Source organism: Pelophylax lessonae, assembly GCF_965119305.1.
Source record: "Pelophylax lessonae genome assembly, chromosome: 13".
In the NCBI taxonomy this organism is placed as follows: Eukaryota; Metazoa; Chordata; class Amphibia; order Anura; family Ranidae; genus Pelophylax; species Pelophylax lessonae.
Genome location: NC_138780.1, coordinates 1,852,770 through 1,879,347, shown reverse-complemented (window position 1 = coordinate 1,879,347; position 26,578 = coordinate 1,852,770). Strand labels below are relative to the sequence as shown.

Here is a 26,578-nt window from a genome sequence, read left to right as displayed (position 1 = left end):
CTCCAGGCGGAAACACAACATTAATCTTGACAAACTGTACCTCTCTATTACCTGCCTCTTGTCTCTACCTGGAACATGTCACTAGGTCATCCTTCTACCCCTGCAGCAGCTGCAGGCCGGGCCCGATCTTCTCCCCCTCCGGGGCTGCGGCACCGTTATTCAGGCTCATTACATATTCCTTTCATGGAATTCACGTGGAAGGTTTGCATAATGGCGCTCCTAATAGTGGACAAATTAATGCAGAAGACAGATCGGGGTAATGCATGTCCATTGACTGCCTACGAGGACGTAATTCATAGACGCATTGACCACGTCGTCGTTCCTGGCGCTCGGCCGCCATTGTTTCAATAATTTTAGGAAGGAAGGATGGTTGTATTGCCAGAGATGAGAGTTGATACTTTACGTCTTTCAGTAGCTGTCTCTGCCCCCACAATTCGCCATCTGTTGGCGTCTCCTCCCATAACATTACTCTGTTACTCCGCTATTAATCGTCCCCCTGTCTATTAGATAACCTATTCCGCTCCCTGCTCGCCGCCTCTTCCTCTTTCCACCCAGTCAGGCAGTTTTTCAGTCAGCAGTTTCCTCTTCGCCTTCCATCGCTCTTTCCTTCATCTGCCATTCTCTACCCCTCCCCCGTTCTCTGGTCTCATCTCTCCTCTGTTTTATGGATCTGTACCCATTTACTCGGCTAACATGTGCGCCGATGACATTTACTGTGCAAACTATTTTCGCTTCCTCAGTTGTGATTTGGATTCTGATGGTGGAAGTTAAACGTAAACTGATCCACGGGAGTTTGCTTACAGCAGAAGGGATAAAGCCACCTTAGATGCCATGTTCATCCCCTTTGGACCCCTTTCTGGTTGGCCCATCACATGTCATTGGCCTCAGTGGGCTTCCAGGGCTGAAGTGGCAATGTATTCTGCCAATCAGAAGGCAGGGATTTTGTATGCTCCTTGCCGCCAGGTACCTGATAGGTGGGAATGTGCCAAGGAGGACCCCTCTTGTTTCAATTAAAACAGCAGAAGAAATGGTGAAGGCTCCTTAGATGCCATGGTTATCTCCATTTTGAGCCCCTTCTGGCTGGCCGTCAGTCATTGGGCTTCCAAGGCCAGAGTGTTTGCTTCTGCCAATCAGAAGTTAGGGATTTTGTATGCTCCTTGTCACTAATGTAAATGCCCGTCACCTGATAGGTGGGAATGTTCCCCTCTTGTTTCAATTGAAACAGCAGAAGAAAGGATGAAGCCCCCTTAGATGCCATGGTCATGTCCCTTGGGGCCCCTTCTGGTTGGCCCATCAGTCATTGGCCTCTGGGGGGCTTCCAAGGCTGGTAGTGTCATCGTTCGCTTCTGCAAAAAGAATGCAGCCGTTTTGCATGCTCCATGCTACCAAAGGCGGTGCCAGTCACCTGATAGGTGGGAATGTGCCAAGGAGGACCTCTCTTGTTTTAAGGGGGTTTGCAATGAAATCTGAATCGCATGGGCATGCTAGGTATGCATTTCCTTTATAGGGTAAATTCTTCCTGAGCTGTTGCAACCAACCAGATTCCAATTTTCATACATTTCCCGTGTGATTTGAGGGTGATCTGGCTGTGGGGTAATGGCCAAGACATGTTTGATAAATATGACTTCTGATCCATTGCCATCACTCCCCGGCTTCCCTTTATGGAGCCCACCTGAGCCCTGGCACATGAATCAGTCAATATTACCACTATGAGTGCCATCCTGACCTCTGGCAACAGTCAGCTCTCATCTGTGCCCATGTCCAGGTCTGAGGTTCTGGCCTTCAGACGGCTTTGCCTGCTGGGAAGAATTATAGCTTCAGCGGGTGAGCATAGACTTAAATGACATGTGCCTCCTGCTTCCCATATGCTATCACGTATGTTTTGTTGTCCTTCACAAGGACAGAGCCGGCGCTGAATTATACTGCTGACCATTCAATGTCGTCTTACCAAATGACGGCTTTACAGCAAATGACCCGATAGCCAGCGTCCTTCATCTCCTCTTTCCAGCAGATGTCCCTGATAAAGCCAGACCAGGCAACATACGAGAGATATGTCAAATATTCTAGAGCTTAGTATAGGAACCTCCCAAGATTCCTTTTCTCCTGTCCAGAGCTTTATATAAGAACCTCACCGGTCTCCTCCTCACCTGTGTCTGGAGCTCTATATAGGAACCTCACCGGTCTCCTCCTCACCTGTGTCTGGAGCTCTATATAAGAACCTCACCGGTCTCCTCCTCACCTGTGTCTGGAGCGCTATATAGGAACCTCACCGGTCTCCTCCTCACCTGTGTCTGGAGCTCTATATAAGAACCTCACCGGTCTCCTCCTCACCTGTGTCTGGAGCTCTATATAAGAACCTCACCGGTCTCCTCCTCACCTGTGTCTGGAGCGCTATATAGGAACCTCACCGGTCTCCTCCTCACCTGTGTCTGGAGCTCTATATAAGAACCTCACCTGTCTCCTCTTCACCTGTTTCTGGAGCTCTATATAAGAACCTCACCGGTCTCCTCCTCACCTGTGTCTGGTGCTCTATATAAGAACCTCACCGGTCTCCTCTTCACCTGTGTCCAGAGCTTTATATAAGAACCTCACCGGTCTCCTCCTCACCTGTGTGTGGAGCGCTATATAAGAACCTCACCGGTCTCCTCCTCACCTGTGTCTGGAGCTCTATATAAGAACCTCACCGGTCTCCTCCTCACCTGTGTCTGGAGCTCTATATAAGAACCTCACAGGTCTCCTCCTCACCTGTGTCCGGAGCTCTATATAGGAACCTCACCGGTCTCCTCTTCACCTGTGTCTGGAGCTCTATATAGGGACCTCACTGGTCTCCTCTTCACCTGTGTCTGGAGCTCTATATAGGAACCTCACCGGTCTCCTCTTCACCTGTGTCTGGAGCTCTATATAGGAACCTCACCGGTCTCCTCCTCACCTGTGTCTGGAGCTCTATATAGGAACCTCACCGGTCTCCTCTTCACCTGTGTCTGGAGCTCTATATAGGAACCTCACCGGTCTCCTCCTCACCTGTGTCCGGAGCTTTATATAAGAACCTCACCGGTCTCCTCTTCACCTGTGTCCGGAGCTCTATATAAGAACCTCACCGGTCTCCTCTTCACCTGTGTCCGTAGCTTTATATAGGAACCTCACCGGTCTCCTCCTCACCTGTGTCCGTAGCTTTATATAGGAACCTCACCGGTCTCCTCCTCACCTGTGTCTGGAGCTCTATATAAGAACCTCACAGGTCTCCTCCTCACCTGTGTCCGTAGCTTTATATAGGAACCTCACCGGTCTCCTCCTCACCTGTGTGTGGAGCGCTATATAAGAACCTCACCGGTCTCCTCCTCACCTGTGTCTGGAGCGCTATATAAGAACCTCACCGGTCTCCTCCTCACCTGTGTCTGGAGCTCTATATAAGAACCTCACCGGTCTCCTCCTCACCTGTGTCTGGAGCTCTATATAAGAACCTCACCGGTCTCCTCCTCACCTGTGTCTGGAGCTCTATATAAGAACCTCACCGGTCTCCTCCTCACCTGTGTCCGGAGCTCTATATAGGAACCTCACCGGTCTCCTCTTCACCTGTGTCTGGAGCTCTATATAGGGACCTCACTGGTCTCCTCTTCACCTGTGTCTGGAGCTCTATATAGGGACCTCACCGGTCTCCTCTTCACCTGTGTCTGGAGCTCTATATAGGAACCTCACCGGTCTCCTCCTCACCTGTGTCCGGAGCTCTATATAAGAACCTCACCGGTCTCCTCCTCACCTGTGTCCGGAGCTCTATATAGGAACCTCACCGGTCTCCTCCTCACCTGTGTCTGGAGCTCTATATAAGAACCTCACCGGTCTCCTCCTCACCTGTGTCTGGAGCTCTATATAAGAACCTCACAGGTCTCCTCCTCACCTGTGTCCGTAGCTTTATATAGGAACCTCACCGGTCTCCTCCTCACCTGTGTCTGGAGCTCTATATAAGAACCTCACCTGTCTCCTCTTCACCTGTGTCTGGAGCGCTATATAAGAACCTCACCGGTCTCCTCCTCACCTGTGTCTGGAGCTCTATATAAGAACCTCACCGGTCTCCTCTTCACCTGTGTCTGGAGCTCTATATAGGAACCTCACCGGTCTCCTCCTCACCTGTGTGTGGAGCTTTATATAGCAACCTCACCGGTCTCCTCCTCACCTGTGTCTGGAGCGCTATATAAGAACCTCACCGGTCTCCTCCTCACCTGTGTCTGGAGCGCTATATAAGAACCTCACCGGTCTCCTCCTCACCTGTGTCTGGAGCGCTATATAAGAACCTCACCGGTCTCCTCCTCACCTTTGTCTGGAGCTCTATATAGGAACCTCACCGGTCTCCTCCTCACCTGTGTCTGGAGCTCTATATAGGAACCTCACCGGTCTCCTCCTCACCTGTGTGTGGAGCTTTATATAGGAACCTCACCGGTCTCCTCCTCACCTGTGTCTGGAGCTCTATATAGGAACCTCACCGGTCTCCTCCTCACCTGTGTCCGGAGCTCTATATAAGAACCTCACAGTTCTCTTCACCTGTGTCTGGAGCTTTATATAAGAACCTCACCGGTCTCCTCCTCACCTGTGTCTGGAGCTTTATATAAGAACCTCACCGTTCTCCTCTTCACCTGTGTCTGGAGCTCTATATAAGAACCTCACCGGTCTCCTCCTCACCTGTGTGTGGAGCTTTATATAGGAACCTCACCGGTCTCCTCCTCACCTGTGTGTGGAGCTTTATATAGCAACCTCACCGGTCTCCTCCTCACCTGTGTCTGGAGCTCTATATAAGAACCTCACAGGTCTCCTCCTCACCTGTGTCTGGAGCTCTATATAAGAACCTCACAGGTCTCCTCCTCACCTGTGTCTGGAGCTCTATATAGGAACCTCACCGGTCTCCTCTTCACCTGTGTCTGGAGCTCTATATAGGAACCTCACCGGTCTCCTCCTCACCTGTGTCTGGAGCTTTATATAGGAACCTCACCGGTCTCCTCTTCACCTGTGTCTGGAGCTCTATATAGGAACCTCACCGGTCTCCTCCTCACCTGTGTCCGGAGCTCTATATAAGAACCTCACCGGTCTCCTCCTCACCTGTGTCTGGAGCTTTATATAGGAACCTCACCGGTCTCCTCCTCACCTGTGTCTGGAGCTCTATATAGGAACCTCACCGGTCTCCTCCTCACCTGTGTCTGGAGCTTTATATAGGAACCTCACCGGTCTCCTCTTCACCTGTGTCTGGAGCTTTATATAGGAACCTCACCGGTCTCCTCCTCACCTGTGTCTGGAGCTTTATATAGGAACCTCACCGGTCTCCTCTTCACCTGTGTCTGGAGCTCTATATAGGAACCTCACCGGTCTCCTCCTCACCTGTGTCCGGAGCTCTATATAAGAACCTCACCGGTCTCCTCTTCACCTGTGTCTGGAGCTTTATATAGGAACCTCACCGGTCTCCTCTTCACCTGTGTCTGGAACTCTATATAAGAACCTCACAGGTCTCCTCTTCACCTGTGTCTGGAGCTCTATATAGGAACCTCACCGGTCTCCTCTTCACCTGTGTCTGGAACTCTATATAAGAACCTCACAGTTCTCTTCACCTGTGTCTGGAGCTTTATATAGGAACCTCACCGGTCTCCTCTTCACCTGTCTCTGGAGCTCTATATAAGAACCTCACCGGTCTCCTCTTCACCTGTCTCTGGAGCTCTATATAAGAACCTCACAGGTCTCCTCCTCACCTGTGTCTGGAGCTCTATATAAGAACCTCACCGGTCTCCTCCTCACCTGTGTCTGGAGCTTTATATAGGAACCTCACCGGTCTCCTCCTCACCTGTGTCTGGAGCTCTATATAAGAACCTCACCGGTCTCCTCCTCACTTGTGTCTGGAGCTCTATATAAGAACCTCACCGGTCTCCTCCTCACCTGTGTCTGGAGCTCTATATAAGAACCTCACCGGTCTCCTCCTCACCTGTGTCTGGAGCTCTATATAGGAACCTCACCGGTCTCCTCCTCACCTGTGTCTGGAGCTCTATATAAGAACCTCACCGGTCTCCTCCTCACCTGTGTCTGGAGCTCTATATAAGAACCTCACCGGTCTCCTCCTCACCTGTGTCTGGAGCTCTATATAGGAACCTCACAGGTTTTTCTTCTATTTAGTTTAATTGACATTGATATCTTTGATGACTGTTTTATCCCCTCGATGTCCTGGCTTAGTACGGGGGTGAGTTACACAGGCAAGCATGAACAGTACTAAGTGCTTTTGGCCGGCTCGATATTTCCTAATTAATTCTCAGCCTCAAGAGCAGAGATTAGAGAAAAAAAGCAAATTATAGTTCAGTCGTGCGTGTCGTGTATTGACTGACACGTGTCTGAGCGTAACCAATCATCTGCTTCTCATGGTCCAGGCTCGGAGCGGGGATGACTGAGGCGATCAGACTCGTAAATGCGTTTTCCAACTTGTGTTGTGTTGGTAAATTTGGAATTTGAGATTATGGCGGCCTCTGAATCCTGTCCTACGATTGTATATCGAAGACACGCTGTGACATTTAGATATGAATATTATTACATACATAGAAGCCAAGAGCAGCTATTACATGGTGGATAACTCAAGATGGTGCCCCGTCATGGATGGTGCCCCGTCATGGAATTTGCTGTTGCTTAGCTCAAGCTTGTCTCCTTGTTCCTTATCATTCCTTCGCAGCATCATCTACTCCCTTCACCTCTTCCCTTTGTGCCATCACCTTCCTTTGTGTTCTGCTTCTGATGTACTTTCTTCTCTTCCATCTTCCGCTGTCCATCTCTGCACTTCTTCCAGCCTTCTCCTCTGTCCGTCTCTGCACTCCTTCCAGCCTTCTCCTCTGTCCGTCTCTGCACTCCTTCCAGCCTTCTCCTCTGTCCTTCTCTGGTATTTCTTCTGGCCTTGCCCTCTGTCATGTCTCTGCACCTTCTCTGGCCTTCCCCTCTGTCTGTCTCGGCACCTCTTCGGGCCTTTCCCTCTGTCTGTCTCTGCACCTCTTCGGGCCTTCCCTTAAGGCCTGTTCATGTGCATCTCGCACCAAGGTTTGCAGCCGGTACTCCAATCCGCCACCTCCCGCTCTCAGCCTCCGCTCCCGCTCTCAGCCTCTGCTTCTACTTGTAAAAACAGAAGCCTTCTGTTTGTTTACAAGGGACAGCTTTGCTCTCAGGGATCTCGCATCTCACAGATCCTTGCACACACGGCAAGGTAGGGGAGAGTAATGCGGGGAAACTTTGGAGGTTTGGGGTTGCACACAGTGCAGTGTTTAGGAGTGCGGTATGCACCCTGTACACAGCACATCCCTGAACTATTTATGTTACACACTCCTGAACACTGCACTCTGTGCATAGCACACTCCTGAACCCTGCACTCTTTACATAGCGCACTCCTGAACTTTGCACCCTGTACGTAACGCACACCTGAACCCCTCACTCTGTACATAGTGCACTCCTGAAATTTTCGTGCTGTGCGCAGCGCACTCCTGAGCCCTGCTCGTGGTGCGCAGCGCACTCCTGAGCCCTGCTCGTGGTGCACAGCGCACTCCTGAGCCCTGCTCGTGGTGCGCAGCGCACTCCTGAGCCCTGCTCGTGGTGCGCAGCGCACTCCTGAGCCCTGCGCGTGGTGCGTAGATCACCCCAGATACAACTGGCCCTTTGAGGGCAACCATACCGCTGATGCGGGCAGCGATGAAATTGAGATGGACACCTCTGGTCTATCCCTTTTGCTGCTATCTCCACCTCTACAGTGGCTACTCTCCTTCTGTCCTGGGGTGCATTTATAATTCGGGAACTGTTCTAATGTAGAAGCTTGCAGGTACTTTCAACAAGTTGGAGAACCTGAGCTATCATTGGCATCAACGAACAAGGTCAATAAAGTTAGGGAAATTTTTTGTTTTTTGGGGCAGGGGGTCTTTACATTAATGGTTGTCATCCTCTGGTTAAGCCTCATTCACAAACTTTGCTGACCACTTGTTTCTTTTTGTATTTTCAGCTTGCGGCGTGATGGCTACACCGTCCAAGTGAACGTCAATGATTACCTGGACATCTACTGTCCGCACTACAATGAGACTATGGCCGACCATAGGATGGAGCAATACATTCTTTATATGGTGAACTATGAGGGCTACCGGACCTGCGACATCAGCCAGGGCTTCAAGCGTTGGGAATGTAATCGCCCGCACTCGCCTCACAGCCCCATCAAGTTCTCCGAGAAGTTCCAGCGGTACAGCGCCTTCTCCCTGGGCTACGAGTTCCACGCAGGCCAGGAATATTACTACATCTGTGAGTACGAACTTTGCTCGGTGGGAAGGAGATGCTTTTATTTCATGAATGTGTCTGGAAGGATGATGACATAATAATAGTTCATGTGAAATCGCCCCCCGCTCCGTTCACACATGAAACCCCCCCCAAACTGGCACTGAACGCCAGTTCTGGGACTTATCTATGGCTGCCATGCCGGCTATTGTTCTGTTATCAGCCATTAGTGGCGTCTGGCATCGTTCCTCCGGCACAACACGAGAGGTTTACAGAACATCGCAAATCCACAGAATGGTATTAATGATGGTGGATGAGGTCATACGGGGTTCTCCTGGACATTTAGACGTTCTGGTTTAAGACTGCAAGGGCTCATTAACCGATCTTTTATTTATCGATCTCCTGTCCTGATAATCCACTGAAACATTTTTTATAGTCGCTTATTTCTTCCCAGAAACCATGAACACGGCTGATCTGTCCTAAGAACGAGGAGCTGGAATATTCCCACCTCATTACAGTGTGATGGGCTAATAGAGACCAAGTCAAGCGTGCCCTTCACCCATCTATCCTTGGTTCTTCACTGGTCCATAATTGATCCATCCCTGGACCATCACCAGTCCATCAACCATCACCAGTCCTTCGCTGCTCTATCACCTGCTCTTCCCCAGTCCACCATTGGTCCATAACCAATATATCCCTGAACCATCACTAGCCCTTCACTGGTCTTTCACCTGCCCTTCCCCGGTCCATAACCGATCAATCCCTAGTCCTTCACTGGTCTGTCTCTGATCTGTCCCTACCCATCACCTGCCCTTCCCCAGTTCATTACCCGCCCTTCCCCAGTCCATTACCCGCCCTTCCCCAGTCTATTACCTGTCCTTCCCCAGTCCATTACCCGCCTTTCCCCAGTCCATTACCCGTCCTTTCCCCAGTCCATTACCCGTCCTTCCCCCAGTATATTACCCGTCCTTCCCCCAGTATATTACCCGTCCTTCCCCCAGTCCATTACCCGTCCTTCCCCCAGTCCATTACCCGTCCTTCCCCCAGTCCATTACCCGTCCTTCCCCCAGTCCATTACCCGTCCTTCCCCCAGTCCATTACCCGTCCTTCCCCCAGTCATTACCCGTCCTTCCCCCAGTCATTACCCGTCCTTCCCCCAGTCCATTACCCGTCCTTCCCCCAGTCCATTACCCTTCCTTCCCCCCAGTCCATTACCCGTCCTTTCCCCAGTCCATTACCCGTCCTTCCCCCAGTCCATTACCCTTCCTTCCCCCAGTCCATTACCCTTCCTTCCCCCCAGTCCATTACCCTTCCTTTCCCCTGTCCATTACCCGTCCTTTCCCCCAGTCCATTACCCGTCCTTTCCCCCAGTCCATTACCCGTCCTTTCCCCCAGTCCATTACCCGTCCTTTCCCCCAGTCCATTACCCGTCCTTTCCCCCAGTCCATTACCCGTCCTTTCCCCCAGTCCATTACCCGTCCTTTCCCCCAGTCCATTACCCGTCCTTTCCCCCAGTCCATTACCCGTCCTTTCCCCCAGTCCATTACCCGTCCTTTCCCCCAGTCCATTACCCGTCCTTTCCCCCAGTCCATTACCCGTCCTTTCCCCCAGTCCATTACCCGTCCTTTCCCCCAGTCCATTACCCGTCCTTTCCCCCAGTCCATTACCCGTCCTTTCCCCCAGTCCATTACCCGTCCTTTCCCCCAGTCCATTACCCGTCCTTTCCCCCAGTCCATTACCCGTCCTTTCCCCCAGTCCATTACCCGTCCTTCCCCCTATTCCACCAGCAGCCCTTCAATGTTCTATTGCCTGCCCTTTCCCAGTCGGTCCACCGCCTACCTTTCACTGGTCTTTTTACCTGTCCTTCACTCTTCCACTCCTGGTGCATTTGCACCTCCCTGGCCTGCGGGAACCACAACACACCTCCATCCTGAGCAGCGAAATAATTATGGAAAAGTTCCTAAAAAGCACCTGTGATATTTTGGGTTTTTTGTATACAACATATTTCCATCGTTCACCGAACATTCCACATTGAAGGCTTAAAACTAAGTCTCTTCCCCCCCCCCCCAATCCGAATCGGAAGTGCATGTATATGGTATAAATGTGTGTGTATACAGATTGTGTGTTTACAGTATATATGTGCGCGTGTGAGGTGTGTAGGCCACACAGTGTACAGGTGCGTGTGCAGAGTACGCGTGTGTGCGGTGCGTGTGTGTGCAGAGTATGGGTGCGTGTGTAGGGGGTGTGCGTGCGGTGTACGGGGTGCGTGTGTGTGCAGAGTACGGGGTGCGTGTGCAGAGTACGGGGGTGTGCGTGCGGTGTACGGGGTGCGTGTGTGTGCAGTGTACGGGGTGCGTGTGCAGAGTATGGGTGCGTGTGTGCGGTGTTTGTGTGCAGTGTACGGGGTGCGTGTGCAGAGTATGGGTGCGTGTGTGCGGTGTGTGTGTGCAGTGTACGGGGTGCGTGTGCAGAGTATGGGTGCGTGTGTGCGGTGTGTGTGTGCAGTGTACGGGGTGCGTGTGCAGAGTATGGGTGCGGTGCGTGTGCAGTGTACGGGGTGTGTGTGTGCAGTGTACGGGGTGCGTGTGCAGAGTATGGGTGCGTGTGTGCGGTGCGTGTGCAGAGTATGGGTGCGGTGCGTGTGTGCAGTGTACGGGGTGCGTGTGCGGTGCGTGTGTGCAGTGTACGGGGTTCATGTGCAGAGTATGGGTGCGTGTGTGTGGTGCGTGTGTGCAGTGTACGGGGTGCGTGTGCAGTGTACGGGGTGCGTGTGCAGAGTATGGGTGTGTGTGTGCAGTGTACGGGGTGCGTGTGCAGAGTATGGGTGCGTGCGTGTGTGCGGTGCGTGTGTGCAGTGTACGGGGTGCGTGTGCAGAGTATGGGTGCGGTGCGTGTGTGCAGTGTACGGGGTGTGTGTGTGCGGTGCGTGTGTGCAGTGTACGGGGTTCATGTGCAGAGTATGGGTGCGTGTGTGCAGTGTACGGGGTGCGTGTGCAGTGTACGGGGTGTGCGGTGCGTGTGTGCAGTGTACGGGGTGCGTGTGCAGAGTATGGGTGTGTGTGTGTGTGGTGCGTGTGTGCAGTGTACGGGGTGCGTGTGCAGTGTACGGGGTGCGTGTGTGCGGTGCGCGTGTGCAGTGTACGGGGTGCGTGTGCAGAGTATGGGTGTGTGGGTGCAGTGTACGGGGTGCGTGTGCAGTGTATGGGGTGCTTGTGTGGGTGCAGTGTGCGCGGTGTACGGGGTGCGTGTATATGGTGTGTGGGTGCAGTGTACGGGGTGCGTGTATATGGTGTGTGTATAAACGTTGTGTGCGCTCTTGCCAGACAATGTGGGATTCTGTTTGGCCGGTTTTGTGATCTCTATAGCACGGCCAGGTCGGTGACCTTACTCTTCTCTATTGCGGTGAAGTAACACACCTCAGTCACAGACCCGCCCCCTGCTTGTGATTGGATAGTGAAGTCTCTCAGCAAGCTCCCAGTGTTAAGTGACAGTTTAGATGGGTGGAAGTTGTGTGATCTCTAACTGCCGATTTTCCAATCTTCTCTGTTTCAGCCCAACCGACCCACAACCACCGGCGCTCGTGTCTGAAGATGAAGGTGTTTGTGTGCTGCGCCACCAGTGAGTACGCCGCCATTACCGGGGCTTCATGTATAGGATGTATGGTCCTATTGGGGGGGGTTAGGGGGGGGGCTCTGGGTTATTTTGCGGTTAGGGGTAACGGTGTGGTTTTCCTCCTGCAGCAGCTCATTCGGGCGAGAAGCATTCCCCCACACTGCCGCAGTTCACGATAGGACCTGAAGTGAAGATTGAGGATCTAGGTAAGCCATAGACTCAATGTGTGGTGTATGTCGCCCTCTACAGGCCAGCCTGAAAATGACGCCTCACCCTTACTTTTTATCTCTGACCGTGTGCTTCTAGATCGAAGGGTTAAATGTACGTCTTCTATAAGTCTCTGCTGCCCCCTACAGGTAGGGTTGGGTAATATGTGCTGATCTACATATACAGAAGTCTCTGCTGCCCCCTACAGGTAGTGAGGTCATGTGCGGCCAATCTATGTAAATATTAATCCAGGCTGTACAGAAAACGATCCGTTACAGGTAAATCTGCAGCACAGAAATGCCGAGGACGTAACATTCTGGGGTGGACGGGGGGGTAGATTGATGATAGATGGATTTCTCATTTCATCACGGCTGTCCAGGCAATAATTAGCGTTCACATGTAATTATCAGTGCGCCAGCATGCTGGAAAATCTTCTAAAAATTCAGATAATTGCCATCTTTCAGTCGTTTTGGGGGTGTAATTTTTCAGCCCGGACAATAAGTAGAAACAGGTGGACGTGTCGCATATAGCGAGGTCTGACGGGGGGGCCGTGTAGCATATGGTGAGGTCCGACGGAAAGCCTTGTCACATATGGCGGATGGCCTTGCTGTGTATGGTGGAGTCTGGTGGGCAGCTGTGTCGCAACATGGCGGGGTCTGACAGGCTACCACATCGCAGAGAGCAAGGTCGGGTGGACAGCCGTGTGGCATAGGGCCTGACGGGCGGCCGCGTGGCACAGGGTGGGGGGCCTGACGGGCGGCCGTGTGGCGCAGGGCGAGGGGCCTGACGGGCGGCCGCGTGGCGTGGGGCGGGGGGCCTGACGGGCGGCCGTGTGGCGCAGGGCCTGACAGGTGGCCGTGTGGCGTAGGGCGGGGGGCCTGACGGGCGGCCGTGTGGCGCAGGGCGGGGACCTGATGGGCGGCCGCGTAGCGTAGGGCGGGGCCGACACGCGGACTTGTGAAAAGATTAACGTAACTAAACAATTGGCGTACATGGCGGCCTAGAACAGGGAGGTGTCCACAGCAGCTTTCGTTTCCCTGCTGAATAGAAGAGGTGGAACTTTCTCCATGTTGTGCTGCGGGGTACAGAAATATTCCCTCCAGCTCTCGGGATTGGACGGTGGATACCTATATGGTGTGATTGGCGTTGGCAGTCCCTCTGCCCCCATAAACATGACGATTATATTGTTCTGTACATCAGCGGAGACGTCCACAAGCGTCCCATCCTGGTAATATCGGTCACGGGACCTCGGGGGTGGCGGTTGGGGGGGGGGGGGATTTGCGCACATTAGCCGCCAGTCTCTCCATTTGTCTGGTGGAACTCTTGATCGGTCACAGTCCTCTGAAGAGCAGCCAGAGCGGATGTGTGAGAGGATTAGTCAGCGTGGTGTGAATGGGCTCAGCACTGGTGACCAGGAGACGCGCTCTTCGGCTCCATGAGAAGAATGAGATTTGGGCCGGCGGTGCCAGTGCTCCGTACGGGTCCTCATGGTATTTGGCAGGCAGCCAGATCTCCTCCCCTCCCCCCTCACCCATAGGAGGTCCTGGCGGGTCTCGTTATTGGCTGCTGCAGACAGAAGAAATCTGCTTTCCCCACTGCAGAGACATAGAAGGGGCTCAGTCACATGTGGCCAGGGGCAGCAGGCCCCTCTGTAGGGACCCGTGGCCAGGGGCAGCAGGCCCCTCTGTAGGGACCCGTGGCCAGGGGCAGCAGGCCCTGTGTAGGGACCCATGGCCAGGGGCAGCAGGCCCTGTGTAGGGACCCGTGGCCAGGGGCAGCAGGCCCTGTGTAGGGACCCGTGGCCAGGGGCAGCAGGCCCTGTGTAGGGACCCGTGGCCATGGGCAGCAGGCCCTGTGTAGGGACCCGTGGCCAGGGGCAGCAGGCCCTGTGTAGGGACCCGTGGCCAGGGGCAGCAGGCCCTGTGTAGGGACCCGTGGCCAGGGGCAGCAGGCCCTGTGTAGGGACCCGTGGCCAGGGGCAGCAGGCCCTGTGTAGGGACCCGTGGCCAGGGGCAGCAGGCCCTGTGTAGGGACCCGTGGCCAGGGGCAGCAGGCCCTGTGTAGGGACCCGTGGCCAGGGGCAGCAGGCCCTGTGTAGGGACCCGTGGCCAGGGGCAGCAGGCCCTCTGTAGGGACCCGTGGCCAGGGGCAGCAGGCCCTCTGTAGGGACCCGTGGCCAGGGGCAGCAGGCCCTCTGTAGGGACCCGTGGCCAGGGGCAGCAGGCCCTCTGTAGCGATAGTGATGGCTAGTCTTTATATGGTTGCTATGAGTCAGATGTCTGTGCGGAGAGGAAAAGTTGAATTGTAGTTCTCTATCAAATTGCTGAGCTGTGATTGGCGCTTTGTCACTCCTTTTTGAATGGAGACTCCTACCGCGAGGGGCTGCAGCCAGTGGAGGGATTGGCAGAGAGGGCTGGAGGGATTGGCAGAGGGGGGAGGAGGACAATGCCAGTCCTTCCATTGGCCTCCATTCCGTGTCCTCCACCCCTCTCTGCCAATCCCTCCACAGGCCTCCATTCAGAGAGGGGTGGATGACACTGAATGGAGGCCAGTGGAGAGATTGGCAGAGAGGGGTGGAGGACACTGAATGGAGGCCAGTGGAGGGATTGGCAGAGAGGAGTGGAGGACACTGAATGGAGGCCAGTGGAGGGATTGGCAGAGAGGGGTGGAGGACACTGAATTGAGGCCAGTGGAGGGATTGGCAGAGGGGTGGAGGCCAGTGGAGGGATTGGCAGAGAGGGGTGGAGGACACTGAATGGAGGCCATTGTAGGGATTGGCAGAGAGGGGTGGAGGACACTGAATGGAGGCCATTGGAGGGATTGTCAGAGAGGGGTGTGAATGGAGGCCATTGGAGGGATTGTCAGAGAGGGGTAGAGGACACTGAATGGAGGCCATTGGAGGGATTGGCAGAGAGGGGTAGAGGACACTGAATGGAGGCCATTGGAGGGATTGTCAGAGAGGGGTGGAGGACACTGAATGGAGGCCAGTGGAGGGATTGGCAGAGAGGGTAGAGGACACTGAATGGAAGCCAGTGGCGGGATTGGCAGAGCGGGGTGGAGGACACTGAATGGAGGCCAGAGCAGGGATCAGCAGAAAAGGGTGGAGGGATTGGCAGAGGGGTGGAGGACACTGAATGGAGGCCATTGGAGGGATTGGCAGAGAGGGGTGGAGGACACTGAATGGAGGCCATTGGAGAGATTGGCAGAGAGGGGTGGAGGACACTGAATGGAGGCCAGTGGAGGGATTGGTAGAGAGGGGTAGAGGATATTGAGCAGTTAGTGTCTGGCAGAAGCATTCATGATGGACTGAAGAGTATTAGCCTGTGTAGAGGTGGGCCAGTGATTGGAGTTGTGGTATCCGAGGCAGAGATAAACAGGCAGTGAATTTAGTATCTTGATGCCGCCATTGGTTAGGAAGGGGCGTATCTTGGAGATGTTTCAGATCTGATGTTGGTTAGGAAGGGGCGTATTTCGGAGATGTTTCAGATCTGATATTGGTTAGGAAGGGGCGTATTTCGGAGATGTTTCAGATCTGATGTTTGTTAGGAAGTGGCGTATTTCGGAGATGTTTCAGATCTGATTTTGGTTAGGAAGGGGCGTATTTCGGAGATGTTTCGGATCTGATGTTGGTTAGGAAGGGGCGTATTTCGGAGATGTTTCAGATCTGATGTTTGTTAGGAAGTGGCGTATTTCGGAGATGTTTCAGATCTGATTTTGGTTAGGAAGGGGCGTATTTCGGAGATGTTTCGGATCTGATGTTGGTTAGGAAGGGGCGTATTTCGGAGATGTTTCGGATCTGATGTTGGTTAGGAAGGGGCGTATTTCGGAGATGTTTCAGATCTGATGTTTGTTAGGAAGTGGCGTATTTCGGAGATGTTTCAGATCTGATGTTGGTTAGGAAGGGGCGTATTTCGGAGATGTTTCAGATCTGATGTTTGTTAGGAAGTGGCGTATTTCGGAGATGTTTCAGATCTGATTTTGGTTAGGAAGGGGCGTATTCGGAGATGTTTCAGATCTGATTTTGGTTAGGAAGGGGCGTATTTTTGAGATGTTCCGATCCCTCACATTCTCTCTTCTATTTCAGGAAACTTCAACCCGGAGATCCCCAAGCTGGAGAAGAGCATCAGCGGAACGAGCCCGAAGAGGGAACACTTACATTTGACTGTGGCCGTGTCTCTGATTTTAATGACGCTCTTGGCATCTTAGTTTTGCCTGCCGCAGGACTGGTCTGGAGGCCGATGGAATCGGAATACTCTGCGGATCGGACTCATGATTGCGCAGGTTGGGTCACAGCGGGGCGAGGACGGCGCTCTGTCCTCCGTGTCTTTTTCTACTTTTTTTTTTTTCTTCAAGAGACTCAACCTGCAGCACTAGAACACTCCACTGGTGGGCGCCACCACTAATAACAACAATAATAATAATATGCTGGGGCCGAGCCGGATCAATAACCTGCTGCCAAATGATTCTGACAGACTTCTCAGTTTATGGCCCGGACATGGACTTTTTATGGGCTGTTCTTACTTGAGTGCCTACACCCTGCTGTCCTCCGCACGGACTGTGTGTGCCAGGAGCTTGGGGGGTGACCACAGAACATCGTGTTAGTTGGCCTTACCGTCCCCCCTGGAATTGGTTGCGTACGTCTCACGAGTCTGGGCACGTCCCCCCACCTTAAGCCCCCCCCCCCCCCCCGAGGCCCGCCATTCTTGGTGACATCCAGCTTGGAGAGGAGCGAATCTCATGGATTTAATGGGTCCCTCGTGCCTTGTGGCACCGTAGCAGATCTCCTTATATGCCACGTTTCCTCCCCACCCACCCCTCTGGTGCCAATTGTGTACTAACCCCCCCTTTATCATAACACCATGTATCAACTGACCACATGCAACCTTACCCTACTGCAATGGATGATGGACTGTATGCCAAGGCATGGTCTTCTGGGGCTGCCTGCCTTCACCGCTCTTTGTCTGGCTGCAATTAATATCCCCCCCCCCCCCCCGTCCGTCCGGCCAGGTGCAAACTGAACATTTGTTGCCCCAGGCAGTGGCTCTAGGAGCATGGAGGCCTTGTTGAGATTTACTACCGATTGGGAAAACCACATGGAATCTTACTACAAGTTGTGGGTCCTCCAGCGAGGAGGGGGGCAGTCTCTTCTCCAAGCTTCATAAGACATATGTAGCAGAACAAGCCTCCCCCCCCCCAACAGTCCGTGGCATCAAACTGCAGTGTCCACGTGGCATAGCTCAACCACGGCCATCTGGACACAACTGGATCTCCCCAGGTGTCGGCTAGCACTGGAAGGTGGAGGCAACACCGGCCGATATGTCACCTAAAATGTGACCCAAACAAACCCACCACTGAACCTGTTCATACCAGATGTTCCAGATAGTTATTGCACTAGGTGATTCCCCCTCACCCTTCCCCATAAATCAGCCACGCATACCATAGTGCAGCATTCTATAGAGTGGGGTAAATGATAGAAACTCATAAGATATTCATAATCCATCCTCCAGTACCGCTCTGAGGTCATGTCTGGTTTCTCTGCATCCCGTTACTCCAACACAATGATTAAAGTCGCACATGGCTGTTCCCGGAAAGTTAAAGTCACCGTTATTGTTCCAGCTCATCCGAGAACGCTTCGCCTCCTGCTGGAGTTTACTCATAATACGCTCTACAATTAAGCTTCAGTAAAGGACGAAACGCGTTGATGGGAGTTCTGATGTGCTGGAACAATAAAGTCGGTTTTTAGCTTTCCGGAACAGCGACGTGCGGCTTCTGCCATACACAGAAATATTAACAAATTATGAAAATAATTTTTACTACTTTATAAGGAGCTGCTCGCAGTTCTACTTTCAATATTGGTGTAGAACTCCCAATTCAGACAGTGGTTTGGTGTCAGAGGGTGGCTCCTGGTATCAGATGGTGCCGTATTTCATGTCACACGCCATTCTCTGCTGTTTGTTGTGGTGGAATATTCTAGAGATGGTTAACTCACCAGATCCCGGACCAGTCTCCAGAAGGCGGGGTTCCATAACTCACCAGATCCCGGACCAGTCTCCAGAAGGGGGGGTTCTATAACTCACCAGATTCCGGACCAGTCTCATGAAGGCGGGGTTCTATAACTCACCAGATCCCGGACCAGTCTCCAGAAGGCGGGGTTCTATAACTCACCAGATCCCGGACCAGTCTCCAGAAGGCGGGGTTCTATTCCCTAAGGAAAGAATTTAATTCTGCTTCAGTTTTGTCCGGTTTATATTGCGGCTTCCGTCAGACTCCAGTGCTGAGATATCTGCAGGGAAATCTAATTGTGGGAGGGGTAAAGCCATGGCTAAAACAGAGAATCTCAACATTGTGGGAGGGCCAGAGACACAAACTACTGGTGGGAAATCTTTGAGAGAGGGGCAGATACACAAACTACTGGTGGGTAATCATCATTGGGGGAGGGCCAGAGACACAAACTACTGGTGGGTAATCATCATTGGGGGAGGGCCAGAGACACAAACTACTGGTGGGTAATCATCATTGGGGGAGGGCCAGAGACACAAACTACTGGTAGGAAATCATCGTAGGGGGGCAGAGATACAAACTTCTGAAGGGAAATCATTGTGGGAGGGGCAGACACGCTACTGGGGGGGGGGGGGAGAATCATCCATGTGGGAGGGGCAGAGACAAACTTCTGCAGGCTATCTCCCCATGGTGGGAGAGGTGGGGAACTCCTCATTGTGGGAGGGGCAGACACTACTGGAAGGGCAGAGTTACAAATACTGTGGGGGGGGGGGGGGGGATTTCCATATTGTTGGAGGGACAGAGACACAAACTACTGCAGGGAAATCTTCCCATTGTGGGAGGGGCCAAACCACGGACCACCACAGTGTATCTCTGCCCCTCCCACAATGGTGAGATTCTAACTGCTGCAGGGAAATCATCATTGTGGGAGGGGCAGAGTTACAAATATTGGGGTGGGGGGAATCTCCACATTGTGGGAGGGGCCAAGCCACGGACTACCACAGCGTATCGCTGCTCCTCCCACAATGGTGGGATTATGCTGCAGGGAAATCATTTTTGTGGGAGGGGCAGAGACCACTTTAGTGGCGGGAAATCTCCCCATTGGAGTCTGGAAGAAGCTGCTCGGTGATTGAAGTCAGAATTAATCTAATAGGAGAATCTCCTTGCACACTTAGGGGCTGAACAGAAGGGGGTGGAGTTTTCTCTGCCCAGCGATTGGTCAGAACGTGTCATTCGGTCGGTTGTGGCCACATTGGTGCTGACAATTGTAAGTATAAGGCAGAGAAGACATCAGAGTTTTACCCCTCCCTATAGAGCCGCATCCCTGAACCTTCCATGGGAAGTAGTGAGGGGGGCTGACATCAGATTCTCCCCGCCCCCCTTCCTCGCAGCCACACCTGGGACCCCTCCATTGGAAGCGCAGAAGGCGGAGCCTGGACAGAGCGGTGTTTGTGTATATACATATCTATCTCTAGATGTATACAATTGTCCTGAACGAGCTGTAAATACATTGACGTGGTCTCCTTGTCTTCTGTGAAGGCCGATCTCCACCTATGCAATGCACAGACACTTTTCAGACAATAAAGATCAGACTGACGTTTGTATCCGCTGTCTCCGCTCTCCTTTTCTTCATCCAGGAGGGAAATTTAGATCTGAAGGTGGTCCTCGGGGGAGGGATCTCTCCGCAGAAACGCCCTCCCGAAGTCGGTTACATTGCTGGGATTGTCTCTTAGCCAGTGCTGTATTTTGGCCTAGGCCAACAAGACCCAGGCCTAGGGCAGCACTTTACAGGGGGGGCGTAAAAAAAAAGTCCCTCCTCCACCTTAGACTCTATTGGCCACTGATTGCTAAAGCTGCCTCTCACCCCCCTCTCTCACCACCTCCCCTTTCTCTGTCTCTCTCACCCCCTCTCTTTCTCTCTCTTCCTACCCTCCTCTCTCTCTCACCCCTCTCTCTCTCTCCCAACCCTCCTCTCTCTCTCTCTCCCCTACCCTCCTCTCTCTCTCTCACCCCCCCCTCTCTCTCTCCCTACCCTCCTCTCTCTCTCTCCCCCTACCCTCCTCTCTCACCCCCCCTCTCTTATCCCCCTCTCTTTTTCTCTCTCCCTACCCTCCCCTCTCTCTCTCCCTACCCTCCTCTCTCTCTCTCTCTCCCTACCCTCCCCTCTCTCTATCACATCCCCCCTCTCACCCCCCTCTCTCTCTCTCTCCCCTCTCTCTCCCTACCCTCCTCTCTCACCCTCCCTCTCTTTTTCTCTCTCCCTCCTCTCTCTCTCTCCCTCCCCTCCCCTCTCTCCCTACCCTCCCCTCTCTCTATCTCATCCCCCCTCTCTCTCCTCCCTCCCATTTCCCCCTCTCTCTCCCTCACATCCCCCTCTGTATCTCTCATCCTCCCTCTCTCTCACCCCCCTCTCTCTCACCCCCCTCTCTCTCTCACCCTCCCCTCTCTCTCATCCCCCCTCTCTCTCTCTCCCTCTCATCTCCCCTCTCTCTCTCCCCTTCCCTCACCCCCCTCCCCGTGACATCTCAGAGGTTCATGCTGGGACTTGTAGTCCTTCCATTTTGGAGAGAGTCACATCCATTTAAAAAGGAAGGAGTGGGGCAAATTTACATAGGAGGGGCGCCAAATTTTAGTCTTGCCTAGGGCAGCACAAAACCAAAATACACCACTGCTCTTAGCGCAGAATGGACACTGAGCTTCTCTTCAGCAGTGAGGGAACACAGACAGTTCTTATTGCAGGTACATTGATGTGGACCTCCTACACAACGGGACATTGCTGCTATACAATCCGGGTCCTGAATGGCGCTCCCTCCCATTGGGGATCGGTCTTCATACTGGAGATGAAGGGGCTTCAACAAGCTACACACACGGCTTTGTATACCGGCTCAAGGTCTAAATCTCATATCAAAGTGTCTGCAATAAGAACTGTCTGTTCTGAGCGTCGCTCATATACAACGGATTCCCGTGGGTAAAGGTCTAAAGGACCCCTTTAAAAAAAAAAAATCATAAAATGTGTAGTTTTGACCAATCGGTAAAATTAATTTCTTGTGGTTCAGGGCAGGATAATGGATCTTCATCTTGGTCCTCATTGGGTTATGTGGCTGCCTTCAGAAGATTGTTCTTTTTGATCTCCCTTTGGTAGCGTCCAGAGGGGGAGGAGCCTGTGTCCCCTTCTCCAGAAAACAGATTTGCCAGCCAAGTCTCATAGTCCTTAGTTGTAGAGTACAGGACTCGGGATCGAATGTCTTCACCATGGGACATCCCAAAGCTGTCCAACTGAGAGGTCAACCCAGCAAACAATGGCCAGCGGGTCCCGCATACCAGACGGGTCTAGAAGGACTTGATGGAACTCCGAGAGCAGCATGGAGAACCTTTCACCAGAAACGGGCATCAGAGGAGACCGGAACATCGACCAGGTCAACACAGGGGACCAGGTGTCACCCATGTCAGTCTGAGACCCAGGAAAGTTCTAGAAGAACGAACAGGTCTGGTAGCGTGAAACCTCAATATAGAAAAAGAGAACCCAAACCTTTGGTGACCCCTGCTCTAAACTTTTCAAACAAAGGGTCAATTTACTCCAGGCTTTAGGGGTGCCGGATTAGGGCCAGTGGCGATGAACAATGTCACATCATTGGATTTAAAAGGAGGAATAGTGCCCCATCATTGGTGTTAGTGGGAGGAATAGTGCCCCATCGTTGGTGTCAGTGGGAGGAATAGTACCCCATCATTGGTGTCAGTGGGAGGAATAGTACCCCATCATTGGTGTCAGTGGGAGGAGTAGTGCCCCATCATTGGTGTCAGTGGGAGGAATAGTGCCCCATCTTTGGCGTCAGTGGGAGGAATAGTGCCTCGTCATTGGTGTCAGTGGGAGGAATAGTGTTCCATCATTGGTGTCAGTGGGAGGAATAGTATACTGTCACTGGTGTCAGTCGGAGGAATAGTACCCTGTCATTGGTGTCAGTGGGAGGAATAGTGTCCCATCATTGGTGTCAGTGGGAGGAATAGTGCCCCATCATTGATGTCAGTGGGGGGAATAGTACCTCATCATTGGTGTCAGTGGGGGGAATAGTGCCCCATCATTGGTGTCAGTGGGAGGAATAGTACCCTGTCATTGGTGTCAGTGGGAGGAATAGTGTCCCATCATTGGTGTCAGTGGGAGGAATAGTGCCCCATCATTGGTGTCAGTGGGAGGAATAGTGCCTCGTCATTGGTGTCAGTGGGAGGAATAGTACCCTGTCATTGGTGTCAGTGGGAGGAATAGTGCCCCGTCATTGGTGTCAGTGGGAGGAATAGTGCCCCGTCATTGGTGTCAGTGGGAGGAATAGTGCCCCGTCATTGGTGTCAGTGGGAGGAATAGTGCCGTGTCAGTGGGAGGAATAGTACCCCGTCATTGGCGTCAGTGGGAGGAATAGTGCCCCATCATTGGTGTCCGTGGGAATAATAGTGTCCCGTCATTGGTGTCAGTGGGAGGAATAGTGTCCCGTCATTGGTGTCAGTGGGAGGAATAGTGTCCCATCATTGGTGTCAGTGGGAGGAATAGTGTCCCATCATTGGTGTCAGTGGAAGGAATAGTGTCCCATCACTGGTGTCCGTGGGAGGAATAGTGCCCCATCATTGGTGTCAGTGGGAGGAATAGTGTCCCATCATTGGTGTCTGTGGGAATAATAGTGTCCCATCATTGGTGTCAGTGGGAGGAATAGTGTCCCATCATTGGTGTCAGTGGGAGGAATAGTCCCCCATCATTGGTGTCAGTCGGAGGAATAGTGCCCCATCATTGGTGTCAGTGGAAGAATCGGTGCCCAAAGGGCTGGATAAAGGCAAGCAAAAGGCCACATATGGCGACCACTGCTTTAGACCATAGGCTAGAATGATGACTGGTCCAATCCACTTAGAAATGGTAGAGCAAGAAGCAGACAGCGCCTTATGGGGCCCCTTAGAAATGATAAAGGGTGAATGTAAATGCTGTAGCGGAGAGATAAACTCCCATAGAGCCTCCCACATCCAGACAGTGGAGAGAAGTATCTCCAGGATGTTTCGGAGGAAGTCGGAGAAGACAATGGCCTGGTGGAAGGAGGAAACCAACTGGATAAGAAAGGAGACCTTAGACCTCAAGACAACCTTCTACTGTGTAACACTGGGGAGGCCACAAACTCAGAGACGAGTCTCGGAGGTGACGGGAACAAGGAAAGCCACCTGGTGAGTGAGAAGAGACGGGATTTCCCCTGATAGGTTCAGAGGGCAGTTTCTGAAGGACCAACAGTACCAAGTTGAGGTCCAATAGTGCCACTGGGGGGCGCAATGTGATTAACACACCTATCAAAGGTTTCCCTTAGGAGTGAGAGGAAGGTGGTCTCTGGAATAGAATAGCCGGGGCTGAGATTCGACCCTTGGTAGTAAATGAATGCGGATTCACAGCGTCCTGAAGAAAAGATTTGTTCCATGAAGAACCTCCTGGGATGGAATGTGTCTGCCTTGCACCGTGCAAAGTACTTTTTCCTTAGCTAATAGGAGTGAAAGGATGACCAGATACAAGAGACCCCTGTACCTCAAGACCAATGGCCGAACCATTACAGCCAATGGGAGGCAGGATAGAGACAGAAGATCTTGGAGGGCCGACAGAGACTGCCAGAAGACGGAGTATTTCTGAGTTCCACATCCTCCTGGGCCAGTTTGGTGCTATGAGGATCGATAGAATTCCCTTCATCTCAATCCTGTGAAGTCGGTGGAAAATGAGCTTTAGAGGGGGAAAGTTGCAGCCTTCCGACTCCACTGTGAGGGCCCTGGGGTCTCCGATGATGAACATTGTCACCAGGAAGTCCACATCCAGGGTCCCACATCTGTGATGACCTGAAATCCCTGAAGAGACCATTCTCTAGAACCCCAGGCATTGACATCTGAGGAAGTCCACATCCAGGGTCCCACATCTGTGATGACCTGAAACCCCTGAAGAGACCATTCTCTAGAACCCCAGGCATTGACATCTGAGGAAGTCCACATCCAGGGTCCCACATCTGTGATGACCTGAAACCCTAGAAGAGACCATTCTCTAGAACCCCAGGCATTGACATCTGAGGAAGTCCACATCCAGGGTCCCACATCTGTGATGACCTGAAACCCCTGAAGAGACCATTCTCTAGAACCCCAGGCATTGACATCTGAGGAAGTCCACATCCAGGGTCCCACATCTGTGATGACCTGAAACCCTAGAAGAGACCATTCTCTAGAACCCCAGGCATTGACATCTGAGGAAGTCCACATCCAGGGTCCCACATCTGTGATGACCTGAAACCCTTGAAGAGACCATTCTCCAGAACCCCAGGCATTGACATCTGAGGAAGTCCACATCCAGGGTCCCACATCTGTGATGACCTGAAACCCTTGAAGAGACCATTCTCTAGAACAGTGGTTCTCAAATCCGGTCCTCGGGACCCACTAACAGGCCAGATTTTAAGTATTACCTTGGGGGATGCAGACTAGAATACTGCAATCACTGAGAAGCAAATGAGATCACCTGTGATGTAATTTAGTTATCTTGCAAACCTGGCCTGTTGGTGGGTCCCGAGGACCGGATTTGAGAACCACTGCTCTAGAACCCCAGGCATTGACATCTGAGGAAGTCCACATCCAGGGTCCCCCATCTGTGATGACCTGAAACCCTTGAAGAGACCATTCTCCAGAACCCCAGGCATTGACATCTGAGGAAGTCCACATCCAGGGTCCCCCATCTGTGATGACCTGAAACCCCAGAAGAGACCATTCTCCAGAACCCCAGGCATTGACATCTGAGGAACTCCACATCCAGGGTCCCACATCTGTGAAGACCTGAAACCCTTGAAGAGACCATTCTCTAGAACCCCAGCCATTGACAGCTGAGGAAGTCCACCTGCCGGTTTCCACGCCTTGGATGTGCTGGGTGCTCCCGACTGAGGAGTTCTGCCAGAGCCAGAATCGAGTCCACTGCTCTGGAATAGGAAAACAAAAATCGAGTTTTGCTTTTCTCAGAGCAGAGAGATGACATCCGTTCACTTAAGGACACTACCCAAAAACTGAGGCATGCTGGGAGTGGGAGGGGCTATTGTTTGCCAGTGTCCAATCACTTGAAGGCAGCAGTATAACCCATGGTCTTAGACTGATCCCACATCCTGTACTATACCAATAGGACAAATGTACTTCATATTTAATGGGGTTGGGTGAGTGTAAGGTCCCCTGTCTGTGTCCCTCTAGGGCAGTGACGGCAAACCTTGGCACCCCAGATGATTTGGAACTACATTTCCCATGATGCTCAACTACACTGCAGAGTGCACGAGCATCATGGGAAATGTAGTTCCAAAACATTTGGGGTGCCAAGGTTCCCCATCACTGCTCTAGGGGGAGATGTCCTGTCAGGACAGAAAGTAGGGGGGCTGGGACACAGACAAATACAATATTAGTAGAGTGGAGGAGGTTCAGAACTTCTGATGATGGTTCTATCATGGGCTCTTCCTTCCTGTCCCAGTGACAACCACTCCTCACATTTCCTGTATGGGTGTCACAAGAACAGGAAGTCAGGGAAAATCTCACCAATGGGGTCACAGACAGAGCTGGCAGAAATGTCATCTTCTCACTCCATCCAAAATGAAAGAAATGAGCGCAGGTTATGAGATGAAGGTAAAAGTCGTGAGCAGCCACCTGAAGATCGCTGCCACCACTGTCCTCCTGAAAATGCTAACTGGCTGGAATGTTGACCCTGCGGCTTCAATACCTCCAGAGTCACTGGCCTGGAAGGAGTATATGTCAGGTCTGACTTCCCTGATAGCATGCTTGTTCCAGGTCAAGGAACTGATGCTGGGGATTAGCATGACCTATACATACACCAAACATCCTCTGCAGGTGAATATTCCACCCGTGTGTTGTGTATGACAGAGATTGATTCACCAACACAGAACGTTTGGTGAAAGTTACATTCACTGCTTCATAAAGTGACCCTGTCATTGGAGAATCATGGAGCCGGCCAGTGCTGGGCTATCCTTCAGAGAATGCTGATTTCTTAGAGCTGCCACACCTTCAATGGGGTCCTCAGAGCCGTAACATCTTCTATGGGGTCCTGAGAGCCATCACACCTTCTATATAAACCCCCATATCTGCCACACCTTCTATGGGGTCCTCAGAGTCGTAACATCTTCTATATATAAACCCCCAGAGCTGCCACACCTTCTATGGGGTCTTCAGAGCCATCACACCTTCTATGAGGTCCTCAGAGCCATCACACCTTTTATGGGGTCCTCAGAGCTGCCACACCTTCTATGGGGTCCTCAGAGCCATCACACATTTTATGGGGGAGCCACCACAACTTCTATATAAACCCCCATATCTGCCACACTTTCTGTTAAACCCCCAGAGCCATCACACCTACTATGGGGTCCTCCGAGCCATAACATCTTCTATGGGGTCCTGAGAGCCATCACACCTATATAAACACCCATATCTCCCACACTTTCTGTTAAACCCCCAGAGCCATCAC

The 26,578-nt window shown here is 52.4% G+C and overlaps 1 protein-coding gene across 1 annotated transcript in view; it reads left to right on the top strand.

The window, feature by feature from the left end:
- The window catches only part of EFNA3 (ephrin A3), a 129,542-nt gene extending 112,473 nt beyond the window's left edge, over positions 1-17,069 (top strand). The window contains exons 2-5 of the mRNA XM_082275601.1: positions 7,997-8,286; positions 11,812-11,877; positions 12,000-12,077; positions 16,163-17,069. Coding sequence (XP_082131727.1) covers positions 7,997-8,286; positions 11,812-11,877; positions 12,000-12,077; positions 16,163-16,284 — 556 coding nt within the window. The 3' untranslated portion in view covers positions 16,285-17,069. The remainder of the gene's footprint in view (positions 1-7,996; positions 8,287-11,811; positions 11,878-11,999; positions 12,078-16,162) is intronic.
- Positions 17,070-26,578: the final 9,509 nt, after the last annotated feature.